Below are 19,264 nucleotides of genomic sequence, written 5' to 3'. Positions count from 1 at the left end.
AGGCTTTGAGGACCTGTAAATAAAAATGGAATAGGCAATAATGACTATTTGAGCCTAATCCTGTAGCTTCTACCTTAAACTGCTTGTCTTTTATTTATTTATTTGCTTTTGTTGCTTTTTGCTCGCCTCATAGTTAAGTGAAGTATTGATCTTGTGTCTTGCTGTGTTACCTCAAACCTTAATAGTAGGATTAGCCTCAAGGTGCACCCATGTCCACCCACTGTTATGATTGTGTTTTTGCCTCCTTCTTTCACCATGAAAATAGTAAAGCCTGCCATAGTGTGCATAGTGTGGTGAAAAATGCACTTTTGCCCAAGGACTCTGAGTTCTGGCATATTCTAACAAATAATTAATAAATAACCAATCCAAACAGGTCCTCACGTCACTCCCAGCAGTTTCAAACTTGCATGTCTGTAGCGCCGTCTTTTTGCTTCTCAAGGTCCATGCCCAACCAGAATAGGACCAAGAACACAGAATGTTTCCTATCGCAACTGCCCTGGTAAGTGCTTAGTGTTCTCCCAGTCCAATCCAGTCCACACAAGCCCAGTCCAGCCTTCCCCACACAAGCCCTGTTGTAAACTGTGATAGATTGATGTGATTTTTAGGCAAGTTCCATGTTTGTTGCTTTCCTCTTACCAATCCTCCATCTCCTCTTCCCCAAAATAAAATCCATATACTCCAGATAATTTAGCAGAGTCAGACTAATGCAGGGAAAGGGTATCATAAGGGAAGATTTACTGAGCTCTTCCACACCAAGGCAAACCCTTACTAAAATTTTCAGATTCAATAGCAAAGACTTTTCTGCGGTTTTCTAGTAGATAGAGTAGGGTCATATGCCAAATACAGAGATTTGCAATTAAAGCAGTGGTTCAGGAGCTTAGGATCCTCTAGATTTGCTGGGATACAAGACTTGAGGAAAAAAAAATAATTTAATCCCCATTAAGCTGATCGACGACGGGACCACAGACAGTGTCCTCATTTGGACTAGAAACCACTGCTCCTCAAGTCTGTGTGTTCCCTGAAATATAGCCAGCTGTTTAATAACACGATGTGATAAATTGTCATTCGTTTGCCACCGACTGAATGTAATGTTGTGTTTAATTCATTCATTCTATTGTCTAAGCCTTTGCATAATCACGCAAGCAATTTAGGATTTTTCATTTCTGTGGCCTTTGCAACAAGTTGCCTACATTTCCACCATTTTCATCCTTTTGGCTTCATAATTTGGTTCTTGTCATGAACTGCCCTCATTAGCAACAATATTTGCATGTTCCAGCCAAGGATGTAAATTTTGCCTTCACCTGGCACTGAGTCACCCTCTGAATTGGCTCTAGTAATTGCTTGAATCAGGCAACATAAAAGCCAAGGCATTTGTTTATTAAGCGTGTTCTGTAGAAACTGAAAGATGGTGGAAAAAAAGAAGAAGAAGAGAAAAAAAAGAAGTTGCCATATTCCTCTAACCTTGTGAAATTGCCAGTGGGCATAAACAGTCCTCAATGCTAATATTTTCATTTTTCATCAGATGCTAATGCCAGTAAACCCTCAACTTGATGTGACAGTGATGGCCAGATTATGAAAATTGAAGTTAAGCCATGAGTTTTGGGTCCCTTTCGGTCTGTTTCTTCTACTTATTTATTCAGTGTAGTTTACAAGATGCTTCAATATTAAATAACATTAGATGCACTGATACCATTGATAAGACACTCATACTGTTTATTAATAGTTGTCTTTAATAATATTTGTAATTTGACTAATAGTTGATAGAAAGCAGTACTTCCCTAGAAAACGTAGTGGATAAGTTTGGGGTAAGTGTGGGTTGGAGTGTGTCTCATGTTTGTTTGTTTTAATGTTGCTGTATTATAAGTGACTGATTCTCTTCCCTTCCCCTGTGCAATCTGCAGGAAACCTCCTCGGCTATCTGACTTACTGTCTTCATCCACTGACTGATTTCTGATCACACTGATTTCTCTTTCTATTATTACATTTCTATTAACGTCATCAGGTCTTCGTCATGTGTTGTCCTTCTCTTTCCAGATTTCCTTCACACCATCTCTCTTTGTTCTCCTCTCGCCTCCTCTGTTCTATGTGGCTGAGCCGGCTTCTGAGAATTCAACTGTTTTTAATTTGTCTGCTTCATATCTATGCTTGATCTCTTAGTTAGCTGCAACACACTTGAATTTCTCCTGCAGAATGGCGTGCATTTATTTATGGATCCCTCTGAATCCCTAGTTTCCACTGCTTTTTGGCTCCAGAAGCCCAGGTCAGACTCAACAATTAGGACAGATTTAAATTCTGATATCAACCTGCACTAATTGGAGCTTGAGATTGCCACAGTCAAGGGGGAACCTAATTTATGAGAAGCCCTCTGAGACCAAAATGTGAGAGAAATGTGGCCAAAAACTAACAGGGTTGTAGCTCGAGGGCAAAAAGAGGTGGTGTATGCAGTTTGTACTTGTGAGATTAACATCACCGATAATCAGCTACTAAATTGTTTAAAGAGTCATTCTCAAATTAAGAGATGTAAAATAGCAATGTGCCTAAATCACATTTGTATAAATAATTTTTCAAAAGTGTAACTACATTAAATAAACTAGATTCTACTTTAAATAACTTTGGTGTCAACGTATTAAAACCTTTTAAGCATTTGTGGTAATTTCTTTTTTCCAAGAATTACATTTTTGGAAAATTTATTGTTTGATTCCCACTAATCTTCTCAACACCTCTCTAAACAAACAGCGAGGTGGCGAGTTAAGTTCCCAGTCTGACCTGGGCTTTAGCCTAACCTGTGAAACATGGATTTTATTAAGATAATTTTTTTGCTTCTATGTAAACTTAGAAATAACTTTCTATAAACTTTCAGTTTTGCTGTTGCATATTAAAATAAGTTGGTGACTTTTATGGGATGCTTGATAAGTTTTTTGATAGTTTTTTTTTTTTTTGTAAATCAGCTGCTGACATCTTAGATTAATGGCGTGGGTAATGCTTCTTAGCACGAGTGCCTTGTTTGATTGTGCCCATGTTGGCTAAATTATAATAGACTTGTGTTTTAGCAGTGACTGCACATAGTGTAAATTAATGCATTCTGCTTCAATGATTTACACTGATTAGTCAATGGCTTGATAAGGCCACAGTTAGGTGGATTTTTCTCTGCATGTACGACTTCATAACTTTAAATGGTAGAGTAAGATTAGATTGTTATGCAGAGACTTGTCATTAGTCAGGTGTTGCATTGGTCAAGAATGGTAAATCAGCATTTTTCTGTTGTTAAAATCTTATTAGTTTTTTGATCATTTACAGCAGTAAACATATACAAAACATATATTTACTATTTTGTTATATAAGAAAGAAATGACAACTGTCTTTTTCACAGACTTAGACATGCTTTATGGTGGTGGGTGGATTTAAGGAGATCACAGTTTGAAAGCAATTTGATAATTCTTTTCAACCACTTAATTTATTATATTTAACATACTACATCATTATAGTTCTATAATAAATCACAGTTTACTGTTGTAATATCTTCAGGATGGGGCCACAGTGACTTTGAGTCACAGAAAATATGTTTAGTACCCACTAATTATTTTACCAGGATTTACTGTAAAGCTAAACTGATATTTCTCTTGACTTTTTTTTATTATTTTTATTGTGAAACTAAGACTTGATTTCTTATTTATCCAACAAAATCTATTAGCTTTTACTTGTAAATGAGATGTTGAACCTCACTGAAATTATGATGATCCATACTCACAGGCTGTTGGCGATCTGTCCAATGAGAAATCCACCCACCACTGTGCTATAAATCATTTGGTCTTGATCACAAATGTGATCAGGCCATTCTCAATGTTCTAATCTGACGCATTTTCTAAAACAGGAACTTGGCGACCGCGTGACAGCGTTCACACTCAACTCACAACTTGCTTTCTCTGAATAGGTGTACCTGTTGTTTGTCCATGTCTCTTAACGTGTTTGTGCATATGTAATCGTAGCGATAACAGTTTATTCATATTAATCTGTTTTTTTCCCCTTGCACCCCTTTCATTCTCTCTTCCAACGCTTAAAATAGAAGTGGAGCAAAAAGGTAAATAACAGACACGATCCAAACCTAGCTCCTTGTTTTGTGGCATCTAGTTGTAAACTACCTATTTTCCCATGGTGGCCCCTACAAACCCATCGCAGACGTTATCTTCAGAATCCCTTCAAATGTAATGTTAATGACCAAAGTAGTGCAACAAGGGAAGTGAGGCTGGCCATAAAAAAGACACAGCACAGCGGCAGCCAAAAGATGTAAATGGGGGCGTATTGGCTGCAGTCCACAGGGGCTTCCTCTCCTCATTTTCTCTGGGTGCTTTTGGTACTCAGCTGAATCTCATATTGCCTGGCTTCCAATCCTTTTCCATAGCATGCCATGGTAACAGTGTTTCTTGGCCCTTTTTTCAAGCTATTGCATTGTACTGTCCCTTTGCTGTTCAAGTCCCCCTCTCTCTCACTCTTCTCCTCATTATTCTCACCTGACCACTTGCTGCTCTTTCCTCTGTCGATTCTTATGCCTCCTATGCCTCAGAGCAACAACCAAAACACCTCAAGAGACCCTTAATGAAAGTTTTTTTAATTTCTTTATTTCTTTATTTTTAATGGTTGTGACATTTGCACCACTTCGTAATGACAAGCCTCACAGGTATATAATGTAGAAAAAGGTGGTGTAACCGAGACACGGCTAAGCACACACAAACATTTTGCAGAATGCTGACTCTTGCTCTCTCATAACCTCTCCCGTCTGTTGCCAAGTGACTTTAGTTGGCTGCATTTTTTTATTTTTGTTTACAGGACCAATTGTTTTGTTAAGTTTTGTTTCTGTTCTACTTCCCCTTGTTTGTGTAAATGTCTATGGGGCCAAGCTTATTTTATGTATTTAAAGATTATGCTTAATAACTTTACTATTCCTTTTGTCTTTCTATGCACAAAACCAAAATACTATACTGCTTGTGAATATTGGCTATAGCTGTTAGTTGTGTTTGGCCTCTCTTTAATGTCTGTTTGCCCCCACTCCTTATGGACAACCTGTAAAACTAAATGAAGACATTAGAGATTCTAGTTTCATTGTAGTTATGTATGATTTTATTTTCATATGTTAACCTGTTTATGTTTCTTATTCTACTCTTCTCCCATTACTAGTTTTTCTTTGTCCTGGGACTCTGAAAGCTGTCGGTGATCCGTCCTTTCTATTTGAAGCGGAGCAACAAGCAGGCGCCTGGTGCAAAGACCCACTGCAAGCCGGCGACAAAATCTACTTCATGCCTTGGACTCCTTATAGGACAGACACTCTCATTGAGTATTCCTCCCTGGATGACTTTCAAAACGCCCGGCAAACAATCACCTATAAGCTGCCCCACCGAGTAGATGGGACGGGATTCGTCGTCTACGATGGAGCTGTGTTTTTCAACAAGGAGCGTACCCGCAACATTGTGAAGTTTGACCTGCGGACTCGAATTAAAAGTGGTGAGGCGATCATCAATAATGCCAACTACCACGACACGTCGCCTTACAAGTGGGGCGGTAAAACGGACATTGACCTTGCAGTAGATGAGAATGGGCTGTGGGTGATCTACGCCACAGAGCAGAACAACGGCATGATAGTAATCAGTCAGTTGAACCCATATACGCTACGTTTTGAGGCTACCTGGGACACGGCCTATGACAAGCGCTCAGCCTCCAATGCCTTCATGGTTTGTGGAGTACTGTACGTGGTCCGCTCCACCTATGAAGACAATGAAAGTGAGGTCAGCAAGAGTCTCATCGATTACATTTACAATACCAAACAGAACCGCGGGGAATATGTTGATATCCACTTTCCCAACCAGTACCAGTACATTGCAGCTGTGGATTACAATCCGCGAGATAACCAGCTCTATGTGTGGAATAATTTTTACATCCTGAGATATAATCTGGAGTTTGGCCCACCTGATCCAGCACATGGTAAGAATCCAGTCCCCCCCACAATGATTTCTTCTGCAGACAATAATGTTAAATTGCATTGCTGAAACCGGTATTTTAGTTGCTGTCAAGTACGCTCTCATATTTCTTTTCTTCGGTATTCCCCATCTATGTATCAAGTGTCACAGCTGACTGATTTTTAATTTAGAATCTAATATGTGCTAGATATGTTACGGAAGCTTTGGAGTGTAGGAAAGCATCTCAGGGGGTGAAGTGAGTGGGGCTCTGTGGTAAACAACACCTCGAAGCCAGTTACCATATCATAAGGGATCAGTATCTAGAGGATTTGGGGAGGTTTACCATTGAAGCGTTCCCTGAGTCCCTGGTGCTATGGCTCAAGGGACCCCTGCTAGCATATCCCTTTTTTTTAGAGAGAGTAAGACAGGGAGAGAGATATATACTCTCACCTCTGGAAACATACATGCCTGGACAGGTGTAAAGTCTGGCCTGGGGCAAGGTTAGATCATTCCCCCAGTGACGCTGAAGCTCCAAATCTCCATCAGCTATAAAAAAAAAATACTTCGCACTCATTAGGCGGAGTGTTTCAAGGTTTTGTCTTAGCGAGAAAGAGGTGGTAGACACAAGAGAGAAGGATCTATCATCCAGGGTCACATCAGCAGTGTACTGTATGTTTTTAATTTAACTGTCAAAACATGAAGGGCGACTAGTCTAGGCCTGCAATAGTCCTTTCACTGAGAATATAATAACAGTAATTATCCTAATCCCCTCCACACCCAGAGTCCTAAATCCACGTAATGCTCAACACAGTCAGTGATGAACCACTGAGGTCAAGCAACTTTTCCACAGATTATCCAAGAGCTCAATATTTATTAATGTGCTTGCTCGCCCACATTTGTATTGATAGGACATGGGCTAGGGCTGCTAAATTGGGTTCAGCCAGTGGGACAGCATCAATTTAGCCGAACCAAGGCAAGCTTGACTGTAACCAAGAACGTAGTCCAGGTTTGAAAGCAGAATTTAATATGCAGGGGCTGCACTGAGTAGGATACAGCAACAATCATGCAGAACAAGATAAAACTGTTTCCTTTTTTATTATTCAAACTCTAACATGTTTGAAGTTTGAAGTGGGAATGTGCCCCAGTCAAGATGTGTTTCCTTATTTAAGTCATGCCCAAAAAAATAATTTCACACCCTCGTACATAGAATTTTAAGCAGCGCTTTAAATTTCCAGACACAGTCTCTGTAACATGCCTATAATATCACCTTTTCTGGAATCTAATCAAAATAAATGTGAGCATACCTTTTTATGTTTAGATTCCGTAAACAGATCAATGGGGGAGTCAACGGACAAGTCTACAACTGCCTTTAATTTCATTAGAGCCTTTAGGAGCTCGACTAAACTGCATATAAACAGAGTACACACTCCATTGATTTATTAATTCATTCAATGGACACTCATTACAGTTTATGGAGAAATTAGAGGCTTTTAAAAGGATCCGCCATGAAATAGCACTACATTCAAATTATTTGTTTATGTCATGCCTCTGTGCATGAGAAACACACTTTATTTCACTTGAACTGTTTCTACAGTCAGACCTCCCAAGCACTCGAAGAAGCCCACTCCTCTTCCTGTAAAGTGTGTTTAGACCTGATACACTGGATTTTCTCCTTAGGGCTTCTGTATTCACACATCTTTACTTTAATGTCAACAAAGACTGTGCTTTCCTCTTGACAAATTAGACATGAGCATGGCCCTGCTGCTGACTAATATATGTTGAGTTGCAGTCGATGGGTGCAAGGGAGAGTGGTCCAGGATGATCATCAAGATGTCAATAAACTTGTCCTCCCACATAGCTGGTGTTGACACATAAATGATGGCACTTTTTTCTGGCTGTCATTGGACGCCCTCTCTGTGAAATCTTGATGGTCGTTTCAGTGCCTGCTTCACTAGGCACTGAAACAAGCCATCAGAATTCTTTTGTGGTGTTAAAAGTTGAAGGTACGTGCTTTGAGCAGCACAAAATGAGGGAAACTAAAAATGAAAATAACATTTCAGCTTTGCTCAAATCATCACAAACACACGTGAAAGAGAGGAAAAAAAAGGTCTTTCTTTAAGAGAATTTCAAAGCATCCACAGAAGAGGAGCCAACAATGTAATTGCTGGGGAGTACTATTGATGCCGTATACACTTGCTATTGTATGCGGTACTCTCTACTTCAGTTTTTCTCAATTTCTCAAGTGCACAAACAACTTGATTCACACCGTCATGAAATGCAATCACATCAAAGTGATGTTGGAACCCTATGTGGCAGACAGTTGGGTTCTTGTCAAGCCCAATAACATCTCTTGTGTCGAGTCAAGATCATCGCTTGTAGGATTATGGAGGAGTGGATGGGGTCACATCCAACAAGCGGCTCCACTGGAAATGGACATTAAATGGGTCAGTAACTCCCTCGCTTGGCTTTGGTCAACAGCACAATAATCCACTCATTTAACCGTGGCGCCGTGCTTGTTTTCTCGTCTCGCATATAGGAGCTCATAAAAAGACATATTCCTTTGTCGCGTGTTGTAAGTGAGAAGATTAAATTGATTTAAATGAGGTATTCCCAGAGAAAACTCATTATGCACCCATTTCTATGGAGCGTTTATTCATGCCAAACTCTGATATGTGGCCTCAAACCACTGAGTAAGCATATCAAAAGCTATTTTTTTACCAGAAGTATGCATAAACAGACTCTGTTCACAGCCTCGATGGGACACAGGTGAGCCTCGGAAACCTTTTATTTATCCCTTGTCGCAAAATTAGATTCTGAATCACTTCCATATAAAAGCCCCTGGCGCTGCAGTTAACACCCACACAAATCAAGACCTCCTCTTTAATTGCTCAAATGTCAATACATTTGCATACAGTTTCAATCTTTGCTACACCCTCAAATTATACATTTGCAAGTGGGGATTGTAAGGAAGAGAATGACCCAATTTGTTTGAAATTATAAGGTACGGCTCACTGATGCGACTTGCCAATTAGCTTACAAAACTCTGCATGTGGTCCAAACAATGCCCTGTAGTTTGTGTGATATGAAAGTGCTTTACAATGCAAAAATGCTCAGCTGTTACGGATGCTCGTGAGTCACATGCATTAGCAGTCACCCCAGAGAGCCTACCTCTTATAGTCTGATGAATATACAGCTCTCTAATAAGCACCACTATGATTCATTCCTGTCTTCTGCAGTACTTACATAGAGGTCAACATGTGCATGGCAACATTTAGGGATAATACAGAGACACAAAGAGAGAGAGAGAGCGAGAGAGAGAGAGGGAGCGATATGGATACTTTTAACGTCAACCTCAAGCTTTCACAGACATCTCTCAGGTGGGCAGGTAAAATGGAAGAGACTCTCCTACATGCTCACCAGTGGTACAGGGTTGGGATGTGTTAAAAACGGCCAATTTGTTTGCCTTGACAACAACTCTCCCCTCCATCTCCCCCAATTCCCTGTCAGCTGCCCAAGTGGACACAGCGGTGTGAAAGGAGAGGGTATTGATGTGGAAAATCACCCTCTTTGTTTTTGTTTTTCTGTCCTCCTGTCATACTCTTATTCTCATTGTTTCTTTTCTCTGTCTGCATCCATCTTATTGTCTCTCTCTTTCATTATACCTCCGCTAGATTTGTCTGTGCATCTTCTGTCCGCCTTTCTTCTTCTTCTTTTTTTTTTTTTACTCTCCCTCCTTCTGCCTGTAGACTCATTGTTCTTCTCAGCCCCCTTCCTCCATGATCATCCGTGGGCTTTGTCGTGCATCTGGATGTCTGCGTGTCCCTGTGCGTGTCGACACATATGTGCATCTGTTTGGCTTCTTTCCTGAAGTCGCTCAAAAGTCTAGGTCAGACTGTTCAAATCATGCCCAGTGAGAGGAGTGCACACTAAATGACAGGATTAAGTAGTAAATCCTTAGCTGTGCCTTTAGGGCACTGTAGTCACAAAACAAGTGGCTGTCACGCACACAAGATCAGGAATCACACATGACACAGTTTTTCTCATTCAGAACTATTTATCGACTGGTGGAAGAGCTCTAAGTAAGTTCATATTGTTATAAGAAGTCCCTTTCTGGTCCTTTCGCACATTCTCCCATTACATTACATTCTTCTTGCACATCCTGAATTCCTGCCAGTTGTTGTCAGGATCACACAGATGTTGACTGACTACACTACAAGTATGAGCAGCCAGGAGCAGACCAAATCCTCACTGTACACAACGATCCGCAGCACGCAGCTCAGAATGGGTCTATAGACTCTATAAAGTGAGCTGTCCCTTTTAACTTGTGGAAAGCCTGTGTGTTCATAGCATAGAAGGTAATTCGGCAAGTTCCTTATTTTGTTATAGCCCATAAAGGTCTCTCTAAATGTCTAAATAAGCGGGGTGTAAGCTAGTAAGAATTTCTGGGATGGCAGCATTGGGAAGTATATCTTTTAGCAAAAGGCCCCTTCTTTACTGCTGCACTACAACATTCCCTATATGCTAGTTTGTACTCCTTATTTCTCCCATGTAGAATTTTTATGACACTGTGTGACGTTATTCTGTCTGCACCGTGACCCACTGGCTTTAGCCTTTGTTGCAACATAGGAGCGAATTTAACTTGGGTGATAAAAGCAGGGAAATCCCACGATAGGGATTTACAGTCTTGTTCACAGTGTTTCTGATATTGCACCGTGAGCTAATACCTAACCACCCAATGCCTGGTGGCAATAAAGGCTATTCAGCGTAGGAGGTCAGAGGGTCGCCTGTTTCCTCAGAAATCTGATCATGATCTCTGCTGCTCCACCAGCACCGCGAGACATAACCAGTTGTTGGCAGAAGGGAGGCCATTTCACCCCGTATCCAGAAACACACCTCAATAAAATGTTTTCTCATAGTCCCAAGGTGCTAGTTACCTCTACTCCTGGAATGTCTTACCCGCTGATGTTAAACTACTGTACACAGTTGGGCCACATGATGTGTACCGACAGCGTACAGAAACAGAAACCCGGGGTTGTGATTTATAATGTCACAAAGAGTTGTTTTACATAAAAGAGAGAGGAGGGGAGCGTGATTATAGTTACTCTGAGCCCTATAGCCAAGGGGATCCACAGTCTCTTGTTTGATTACAGTCTGACTGTGAAACAAGGCGTATTAAAAGAATTATTACTCAGACATCACAATGGTCCCCCATCACTCCCTGACACACGCCTTTGAGGAGATTTATTTCACACAGGCCTGATTAGTGTCTATGTGTGCCAGTGTTTCTCTAATCTGTGCACGTGTGGCTTTGCACGACTTTTCGTGGTACACAGCTGTGTTTAAGTGCGCAAATAAATGCATGCTCTCTGTACGTAGACGTGCATCTGTGCACAAGTTATGCACACCCCTGAAATAGTACACTCTTCTGTGTGCGCGGCATTAAAGATCAGTCTGCTTGGCACACTTAGAGTTAATGCTTGAAATTTAAAGCACGTACAGTAGAGAGAAAGCTGCAAGGAAGAAAAAAAAAAAGTAGGCTGCAGTCTGGCAGCTGCTATGTCTGTTCTCTATACTTTGGTGTCATTTTGTGTGTGAGGATGCATATGAATGTGTACATGTGTTTGTAAGTGTGGTTGTGCTTACGTATGTAGTTGTAAGAGTGCACTCTGCCTGTATGCCTGTGCCCATATGAATCAATGTGTTTGCACTGTGAGAAAGAGAAATACCGGAGACAGCAGTAAATAACCCAGCTATTAGGTTTTGTTCCCTAAGACATGGACATATACTGTACACACCGTTACAAGGACATGACTCGTGGGAAATTATATGAATTTTCACTCAGCTTTCTTCATATTTACTGCTGATACACAAGCAATCATACGCCATGTTCCCCTCCGCAGCTACAAATGCATTGCGGAATGAAAGACGTGTAATCCAATTTCCTTTGTGTATTATGGTTATTATTGGTAGATATCAAAATGCATCACAAATGTATTATAAATCATCACACTATTTCATACTCAAGAACAGCTCCATTTCCATATGAACTTAGAAGCACCGCTTCATCCAAAGGGGACTGACTGAAATGCATGCCTCATGCAACTGAGATATATCAGCGGCAGCCCTAGCAGAGGAAATAATTTACACTTTTTTTTTTCTTTTTTCACAGTTAACACCTTATTTCAATTAACCTACGCTCTGTGGAGCCGATGGGCTATTCATATATTTTCCATCCAGGAGATCCTTGGTGCCCTCCCAAAGAGTAACCATGGCCCCTTCTGATGACAGAAACAGAATTGTTTGTGGTTCCACTGACTCATTCGTCTTCGATGGGGAGGTGATTACCACCCAAGAGCCACGTTTAACAAAATACATGATTCTTTTATTTTAGCACACAGTTACAAAAAAATTCGATGAAGAAGTAAATCTCCAAACAGCCTCTCTTCACAGGGGATAAAGGAGGGGACGGGTGAAGCCTAATAATTCTTTTAACTTTTCTGTGGCAAATTAGCTGGTTCCCTCCTTCACAAGATAAACAGCACCTGATAATGTGTATGAAACATTACCCTGATGAACGACCATGCTGAGGTTACTGAAAGTGAAGCCATTAAGCATAATATAAAAGACACACATGCTGTCGGTTTTCATTTGTCACCCCGGCATGACTGCTAAGTCCCGGTGCAGACTCACGTGTGTGTAAGTGTGTGTGTGCTGCTGCTGTGTGTGTTCCTTAGGGCTTATACGTATGCATATTCTTTGACAACACTTGACAAACCGTGCTCCTCTTCTGGTTTCCTATTTCATTGTCTATCATCAATCCCAGACCTTTAACTCCAGTGGTAATAACAGAAACACGGCGATACGTTCAAGTGCAACAGCGTGTGAGCGTCGAATCACACAAAGAGGTTATGAATAAGTCTATCCCGACTATTGGCAGTAGTTTGGAGAATATCACTCTATGCACTCATGCTCTGTGACAGCTAATTGAAGGTTCCCCTTGGGCTGAGTTCAGCACAGACATAATAATCAAGGATCCTGTCTTGGTTTTGCCATATAGTCCAAAACTGGGATTTGCTCCTTTTGTCATTATAAAAGAAATATTGCACTGGAAACATATTCAGCGGTCTCACTCATGTGTTGCCACTGTGGAAAATATTTGGTCCATGTTATGAATCACAAAAGGTACGGAAAAAGCTGCTGCAGCCGGTCAATACAGTGCTAGTCCCTCACAGTTCTGACTTTTAAAAGTATCCACTCAGACATGTGTGTGAAGAAGAGACTGCCTGGGCAGCGTCCATTTTTGTACCTATACATTAATTCCTCCCAGCTTTGGATTAAACTAAACTTAGCTATAGCATAAAGGTAATGAGGTTATATTATTATGCTTTCAGGATTATGAGTTGACATGGTTTGTACACAGGAATAGCAATGGTCAGAGAGGCTGCATTGTTGCACATGAATCAGACTGGGAAATATAGCCTAAATTCACATTAGCCTCTTTTTCACACAGGAAAGAGGATTAGTTTACATCATAAACATGAACTCAAACCTCCCAGACGGATTATTGCAGCCCTTTACTTATGTCCTTTTCATAATATTTCTTGTTAATGAAGCTCTTTAATGCACAGCTCTACCCTATGGTGATGCACAACGAGAACAAAAATGGTTATAGCAAAGCCGGCACAGCCTTTCTGTCTCACGTAGCACAGACACTGGCTCAGCAAATCCACCCAACATCCCCCTTCCCAAAGCCAAAGCCATCCAGTTCGCTATGGGGAAATCCTGCACCAGCTTTAGGAAAGCTGAACCCATTAGTTCTTGCCCCGTATTAACCGACTCTAACATTAATTACGCCCACAGTTTCATGGGAGATGCGCTGATAGCAGGTTGCAATAAGAACATTAAAAATAACTTCAAAGATATGTAATTGCACATGTTGTAACTAGATCTCGCCGTCACGGGGAGACATGACAAGCAGCCCTCGTGTGCGAGGGGTGTAGACAAGATACAGTTGTTAGTTGACATGCTAAAGGAATGTGCTTGGATTACAGCAGATGCCTCTTTGATTTATAGGCTGTAGATGTGAGACCTTTATCTTAAAACATGCTGCCAAACAGCAATTCCTTTTCAGTTTACTTCTGTTTGGATTCTTAACTTTGGACCCGTGAAGACTGGGGTCTTATCATTATGATCTGTCTTAGTTTGGAAATGAGAAACCTATAAAGGGCCCCATCGTTTCTTGGGGAATCTTCGGGACGTTTTCCAAGCAACCATGACCCAGATGTTTAAAAAGAAGCAATCATTTCCTTCATATAGAGCTATAACATTACATGCTGCAGCGTGCAGACACGCATTGGCATAATTTTTTGGGTAACTATTGCTTTCACCTCTGTGAATCTTCTCAGTGAGTCATAAAAACAAGGGTTATAGAAATAAAAGGGTATTGGTGCAGAATAGAGACCAGCATTTCTCCCAGCCAGCTAAATGCTAGTGCTGAAAGGACACTAAGCACAGGTTGTCTCTCAACCACTGTGACAGCTGAGAATTTCACTGTGTTGAGTAAAAGGATACAGATAGGGGAGGAGGGATGAGAGAAGAGGAGGTTGAGGTGAAGCCAGCCAGCCAGCCAGCCAAATCTATCTTCAGCTAAGTGTCAAAACAGCCAGTCAACTGTGTACACCTTCATGTCACCTGCTCATGTGTGCGTGCGTGTGTTTTGTGTGTATGTAGTTGTGTAGCCCGCACCAGGAGGGAAGCACACCGAGCCATCTCCTCTGGTCAATAGAGCCTAATTCGCCACAGGTAGCAGCCAGACTCAAAGGTGATTTCCCTTCAGCTCAACTGTGCTGAAGCCTCTGATCCACACCGTGGGGCCTATGGTGATAGCTGCAGTGGTGTGTGTGTGTTTGTGTGTGTGTGTGTGTGTGTGTGTGTGTGTGTGTGCGTGCATGTGTTTGGTGGGGCTGGGCGGGTTTGCAAGACCCACTTTCCAATAGAAAGCAATAGATACGGAGGCGTTGCCGCCTGGGGTACGGCTGCCTGTCCTCCAGCCCACAGAAAGACAGAAACTGTCTTCTCCTACTCCAACTTGGCAACATCGTTTCTGAATTTTCCTGTCATCATCTTCTGTGTGTACATCTATTTTCCACCCTCCCCCTCCGCCACCCCGCCTTTCCCTTTCTCTGTCTCTCTTGTCCTGCTTCTGACTCACTGTCGCTCTGTCTGTTCGATGTTTTCACTAGTGGTTGTACTACAGAGGACGGCCGCGCTCAGCTCGGGCTGTGTAACAGAACCTCTTCACATTCTCTGCATGCTCTACAGGCAGCCTAATGGAGGAAATCAACGTACTCAAATGTGATTAGATTCAGGATTCACATTGCGTTCCAATCAGTTCCTTTTATTAATATAGCTTATTCTCTTATAGGTGAGGCGGAGGTTGGGGGCAATTGATGCTTTCTCTTTTTATATGATAGGATGTAGGAGATTTTTATCACATTGTTAGTGTTTAGCAACATTTTGTCTATGTTACTCCTTGATGTTCGATTTTTATGAAATGTAATTACAGTGCCACTCACACTTCTCTTGTGTATCACATGAAAAATGCTTTCAGAGTTTTTCCTTAGTGGCTCATGTTAAATGTAAGGAGTGCACTATTTTCTCCTTTCCCGGGACTGGAACATATTGTTTTTGCCTGAGGCACTGCATGAGTTACTGCACACCTGCTTTATCAGAGTATGAGTTGTTGGAAGAAACAACTGTAAAATGAATGTTCAGGCACCATGGCCAAACATACAGGTTCTGTGTTGCTCTAGTGAAATTTAATCAGCCATGCCACAAAATCTCCCAGGCAAGAATGATTGCCAGGCAAGAGGATGTTACTGTAATTATTGTCTTGTTCGCTGCAGACTGAGTGCCTTGGATAAGCCATAGTCAACGGGAAGGCAAATACGCCTGTTGCACAAAGCACTTAGCAGCAATTTACACAACAGGATTCTTTGATGTATAAGCATTATAGTGTTGAACATGTTGGAAAAAAAAATGTTACTTACATGGAGCTCTGTTAAGGTTTAGTGGTACACGAGGGCGTCTGCCCACCAGGAGGTCAAGTTTTGAACTTGATATAATCCAAATTATGTGCAGCTGGGGTGCCGCACTAATGGGCTGACCCGACATTTCAAGCACAGGACAAACTAACATTTGCTTTTTTTTTTGTTATTGTTGTTTTGTTTTTTGTTGTTTTTTTGTAATCCACAGCACAGCTTTTATAAAGACTGAGAAATATGTGTCCCAGCGAGAGTCAAACTCCATCCATGCCAAAAAACGATGTTGTCCCTATTGGCCTCATCAACGTGACATAATAACGCTTATCTCAAATATAATGCCTCTCTCTCCCTCTCTCTCTTCACAGCTCTACCACCGATTGAAGTCGCCACGTCCCCTCAGACTCAGAGAACCACAACCACCACCACAACAACCACAGTGCACCGGGGTGTGGACAACACCACCGCCACAACAGCACACAAGGAGGGCAGCAGGGGAGCACCCAAGCCACCTCCTGTGATTCAACAGACTACTTCCCCTCCAACCCTAGAGTCCTTCCCTTTAGATAAGCGCTTCTGCGAGGCCACTGAGAAAAGAGACATAGTGTGGCCTCAGACTCAGAGGGGCATGCTCGTGGAGCGACCTTGCCCCAAGGGAACACGAGGTAAACAGTGCTCCCTCCGCGCTCGCTGCTCTCAGCATAACCCGAAGTGTCCCAGGAGAACAACCCTGAGTTTGTTGATCTGTCTGATAATTTTTGCAAACAGGAATCTTTTCTCCATGACGAGCAGCGGCTTTAGAGGGCACGCAGGGAATCAGTGAAGATAGTTAATAATGCCGTGTCATTCCAGGTCGAAACATGACTAAGCAGTCTGTAACGGCTGGGTTACAGAAGAGCAGGCTCAGCTGTTTCTCCTGGAGCGCGCGCGCGGAGAGACGCGCGCTCTTCGTTTGATTGTCTGTGAAATCGTGTTAGTGCTCAGAGTTCATCAGACGCGGTGCTAATTAGGACAGAAACAAAAATTCTCAGATACCACTTTGTAGCAAAAAACAGGCACAACGAGCTGAAAATATTTTCAGAAAATGATTTCGTGGAGGAAAAAAATTGGTCACTCTCCATGTTTACTGTATCCAACAATTTGAGTTTAATTTGTCTTGTGACAGCATTTCACAGCAACAGTTTTACCAAAGTAATGCAGTGAGGACGGATATTTCTGTGTGCACTCATCGACTCTGGATTCATATTTGCATAACATTTAGGAGCTTGCATGTTTGGAAATGTGCTGTTTGTGTGCACTTTCTTTGTTTTTATCTCTGTCCTTGTCGGCTGTTGCCCTGTAAAGGACTTCGTGAGAAAATAAATTAGATTTGACTTGATTGAACTTGACTATTCTGTTCTTGTTTTCAGGCACAGCCTCTTATTTATGTGTCCTTTCCACTGGGGCCTGGCACTCGAACGGCCCTGATCTCAGCAACTGTACCTCCCACTGGGTAAACCAACTAGCCCAGAAGGTTTGTATGAGCTCTGCCTTACTGTTTTTTCTTCTAAGTGGAATATGTTTCTTGAAAACATAAAGTGGGTAGACAAACAATGGAAAGGCGACCTTGTAAAGGACTTCAACGCTGTAACAAGGAACTTAGTCACAGTTAAAAAGATGGTAGCAAATCTGAACAAGATTACTTAAAAAAATCTTTTAAGCAAGTATAAAGGAGGTCTGGAAATGTATGTGTGCAGAAAAACAAAATTAAAATATATATTACATGCAATTATCAAGAAATGCAGTAAATGTTAAAGTGCCACGGTTCTGTCAGCAAACACAATATGCTGCAGTGAGCAGCTCTTCTTGGGCCTCCGTTGTACTTACTGGCAAGTCTACGACAACTTCTCCTTAAACCCCTTTTTCAGAGCTGGCATTTCCAGGACTCATTCAAGTGTGATTTGATGTTAGAAACAGGGGTGTGAAGACCCCTCCAAAGTCTGTCTTGTTGCATTCTCGTGAACATTATTCACTTTCTTCCCCCCCCGCAGATCCGCAGCGGTGAAAATGCAGCTAACTTGGCCAACGAGTTAGCCAAGCACACCAAAGGCCCCATCTTTGCCGGAGACGTCAGCTCGTCGGTGAGGCTGATGGAGCAGCTGGTGGACATCCTGGATGCTCAGCTGCAGGAGCTCAGACCCAGCGAGAAGGATTCTGCAGGACGGAGCTTCAACAAGGTAACCACATCCCCCCCAGTAAAAAAAAAAAAAAAAAAAAAAGAAAATTTGTTAAATGACTTTCTCACCAGTTCTGTTTTTTCTGAATCACGGAGTTTTAATGGCTTTACTGGCAAGTTAATAATAATAGAGTAGCATAATTATAGTTATTATTGTTTGTTTTGTGGAGTCTGTCCCTTTTGTCTCTTTCTTTTCAAAGACAGAAAGATGAGAACAAAACGAAACCAATAAAAGTACTTACATTTAGACTGACAAAGAGCAGATATCTGTATTCATGGCTGCATTTGTAGCTCCAAAGTAATGGCCTTAATTTGGCTCTTTTATTTTGAAAAGGTTTTCGGGAGGGTTTGAGAAGAAATTGTAGCACGTCAATAAGGCGTAGCAAAGCACTTTTAGTCTCCACCTTTCAGGTAAGCAGGTCAGAGGCACATGAGGCGATGGGGACAGGCTGGCTTATACATCCAGCGTTCAGTGAGGACTTGGTTTCTACAAATCCTTTGCTCAAACTCCTGAATCTTGTATAAAATATGTGTCTCTATTTTTTGATCTGTTCTTTTTCTTTTCTAATAAAAAAGCTTCAAAAACGAGAAAGGACATGCAGGGCATACATGAAGGTACTGGAGCAATGCTTCTGCCCACTCTGCTTGTTGCCGTCCCCTCCTCTGTTCCTGTGCTAGTGTACTGTATACGCTCCCAGCCCAAGTTCAGCAGCATGTACCCTCTGCACTGTCGTGTACTCTCCCTCCTCCCTGTGCTTCCTGCTTTTTTGAGTAATTGCCTCGCAATCAGACACAAAGTGCTTTCTAAGTCAAAGAGAAGTTACTGAGGTGGCTTCTTTTCACAGATGTGTATATGTGTCTGTGTTTTTTTTTTTTTCTCCTGTCTATGAGAGATGGTGTATTATGTCTTTATTGTTTTCCCAATTGTATGTTTGCTCAAGATTGCACGTCTGGATGCATAACACCACTACTCAAACAGACTGTTCTGTTCTTACATCCCCCATATTATTCATTTGCTGAAGGATTTGCTCCTTTATTGCAATTTTTTTTTCCCATCAGCG

At 41.7% G+C, this 19,264-nt stretch overlaps 1 protein-coding gene across 10 annotated transcripts in view; it reads left to right on the top strand.

Moving 5' to 3' along the window:
• The window catches only part of adgrl2a (adhesion G protein-coupled receptor L2a), an 88,242-nt gene that overhangs the window by 48,558 nt on the left and 20,420 nt on the right, over positions 1 to 19,264 (top strand). For 8 of the 10 annotated variants that reach the window (XR_003297888.1, XM_026345238.1, XM_026345229.1 and 5 more), the window contains exons 5-9: positions 5,173 to 5,973; positions 16,357 to 16,653; positions 17,398 to 17,501; positions 18,019 to 18,204; positions 18,780 to 18,818. Coding sequence is in view for 9 of the 10 variants with exons in the window: in XM_026345238.1 (XP_026201023.1) it covers positions 5,173 to 5,973; positions 16,357 to 16,653; positions 17,398 to 17,501; positions 18,019 to 18,204; positions 18,780 to 18,818 (1,427 nt within the window). In the remaining variant the exon portion in view is untranslated. The remainder of the gene's footprint in view (positions 1 to 5,172; positions 5,974 to 16,356; positions 16,654 to 17,397; positions 17,502 to 18,018; positions 18,205 to 18,779; positions 18,819 to 19,264) is intronic. The other 2 variants (XM_026345232.1, XM_026345233.1) reach the window with 1 other exon arrangement.

Source organism: Anabas testudineus, chromosome 4 (genome assembly GCF_900324465.2).
Source record: "Anabas testudineus chromosome 4, fAnaTes1.2, whole genome shotgun sequence".
NCBI lineage: Eukaryota > Metazoa > Chordata > Actinopteri > Anabantiformes > Anabantidae > Anabas > Anabas testudineus.
This window is presented reverse-complemented; position numbering and strand designations above follow the sequence as displayed.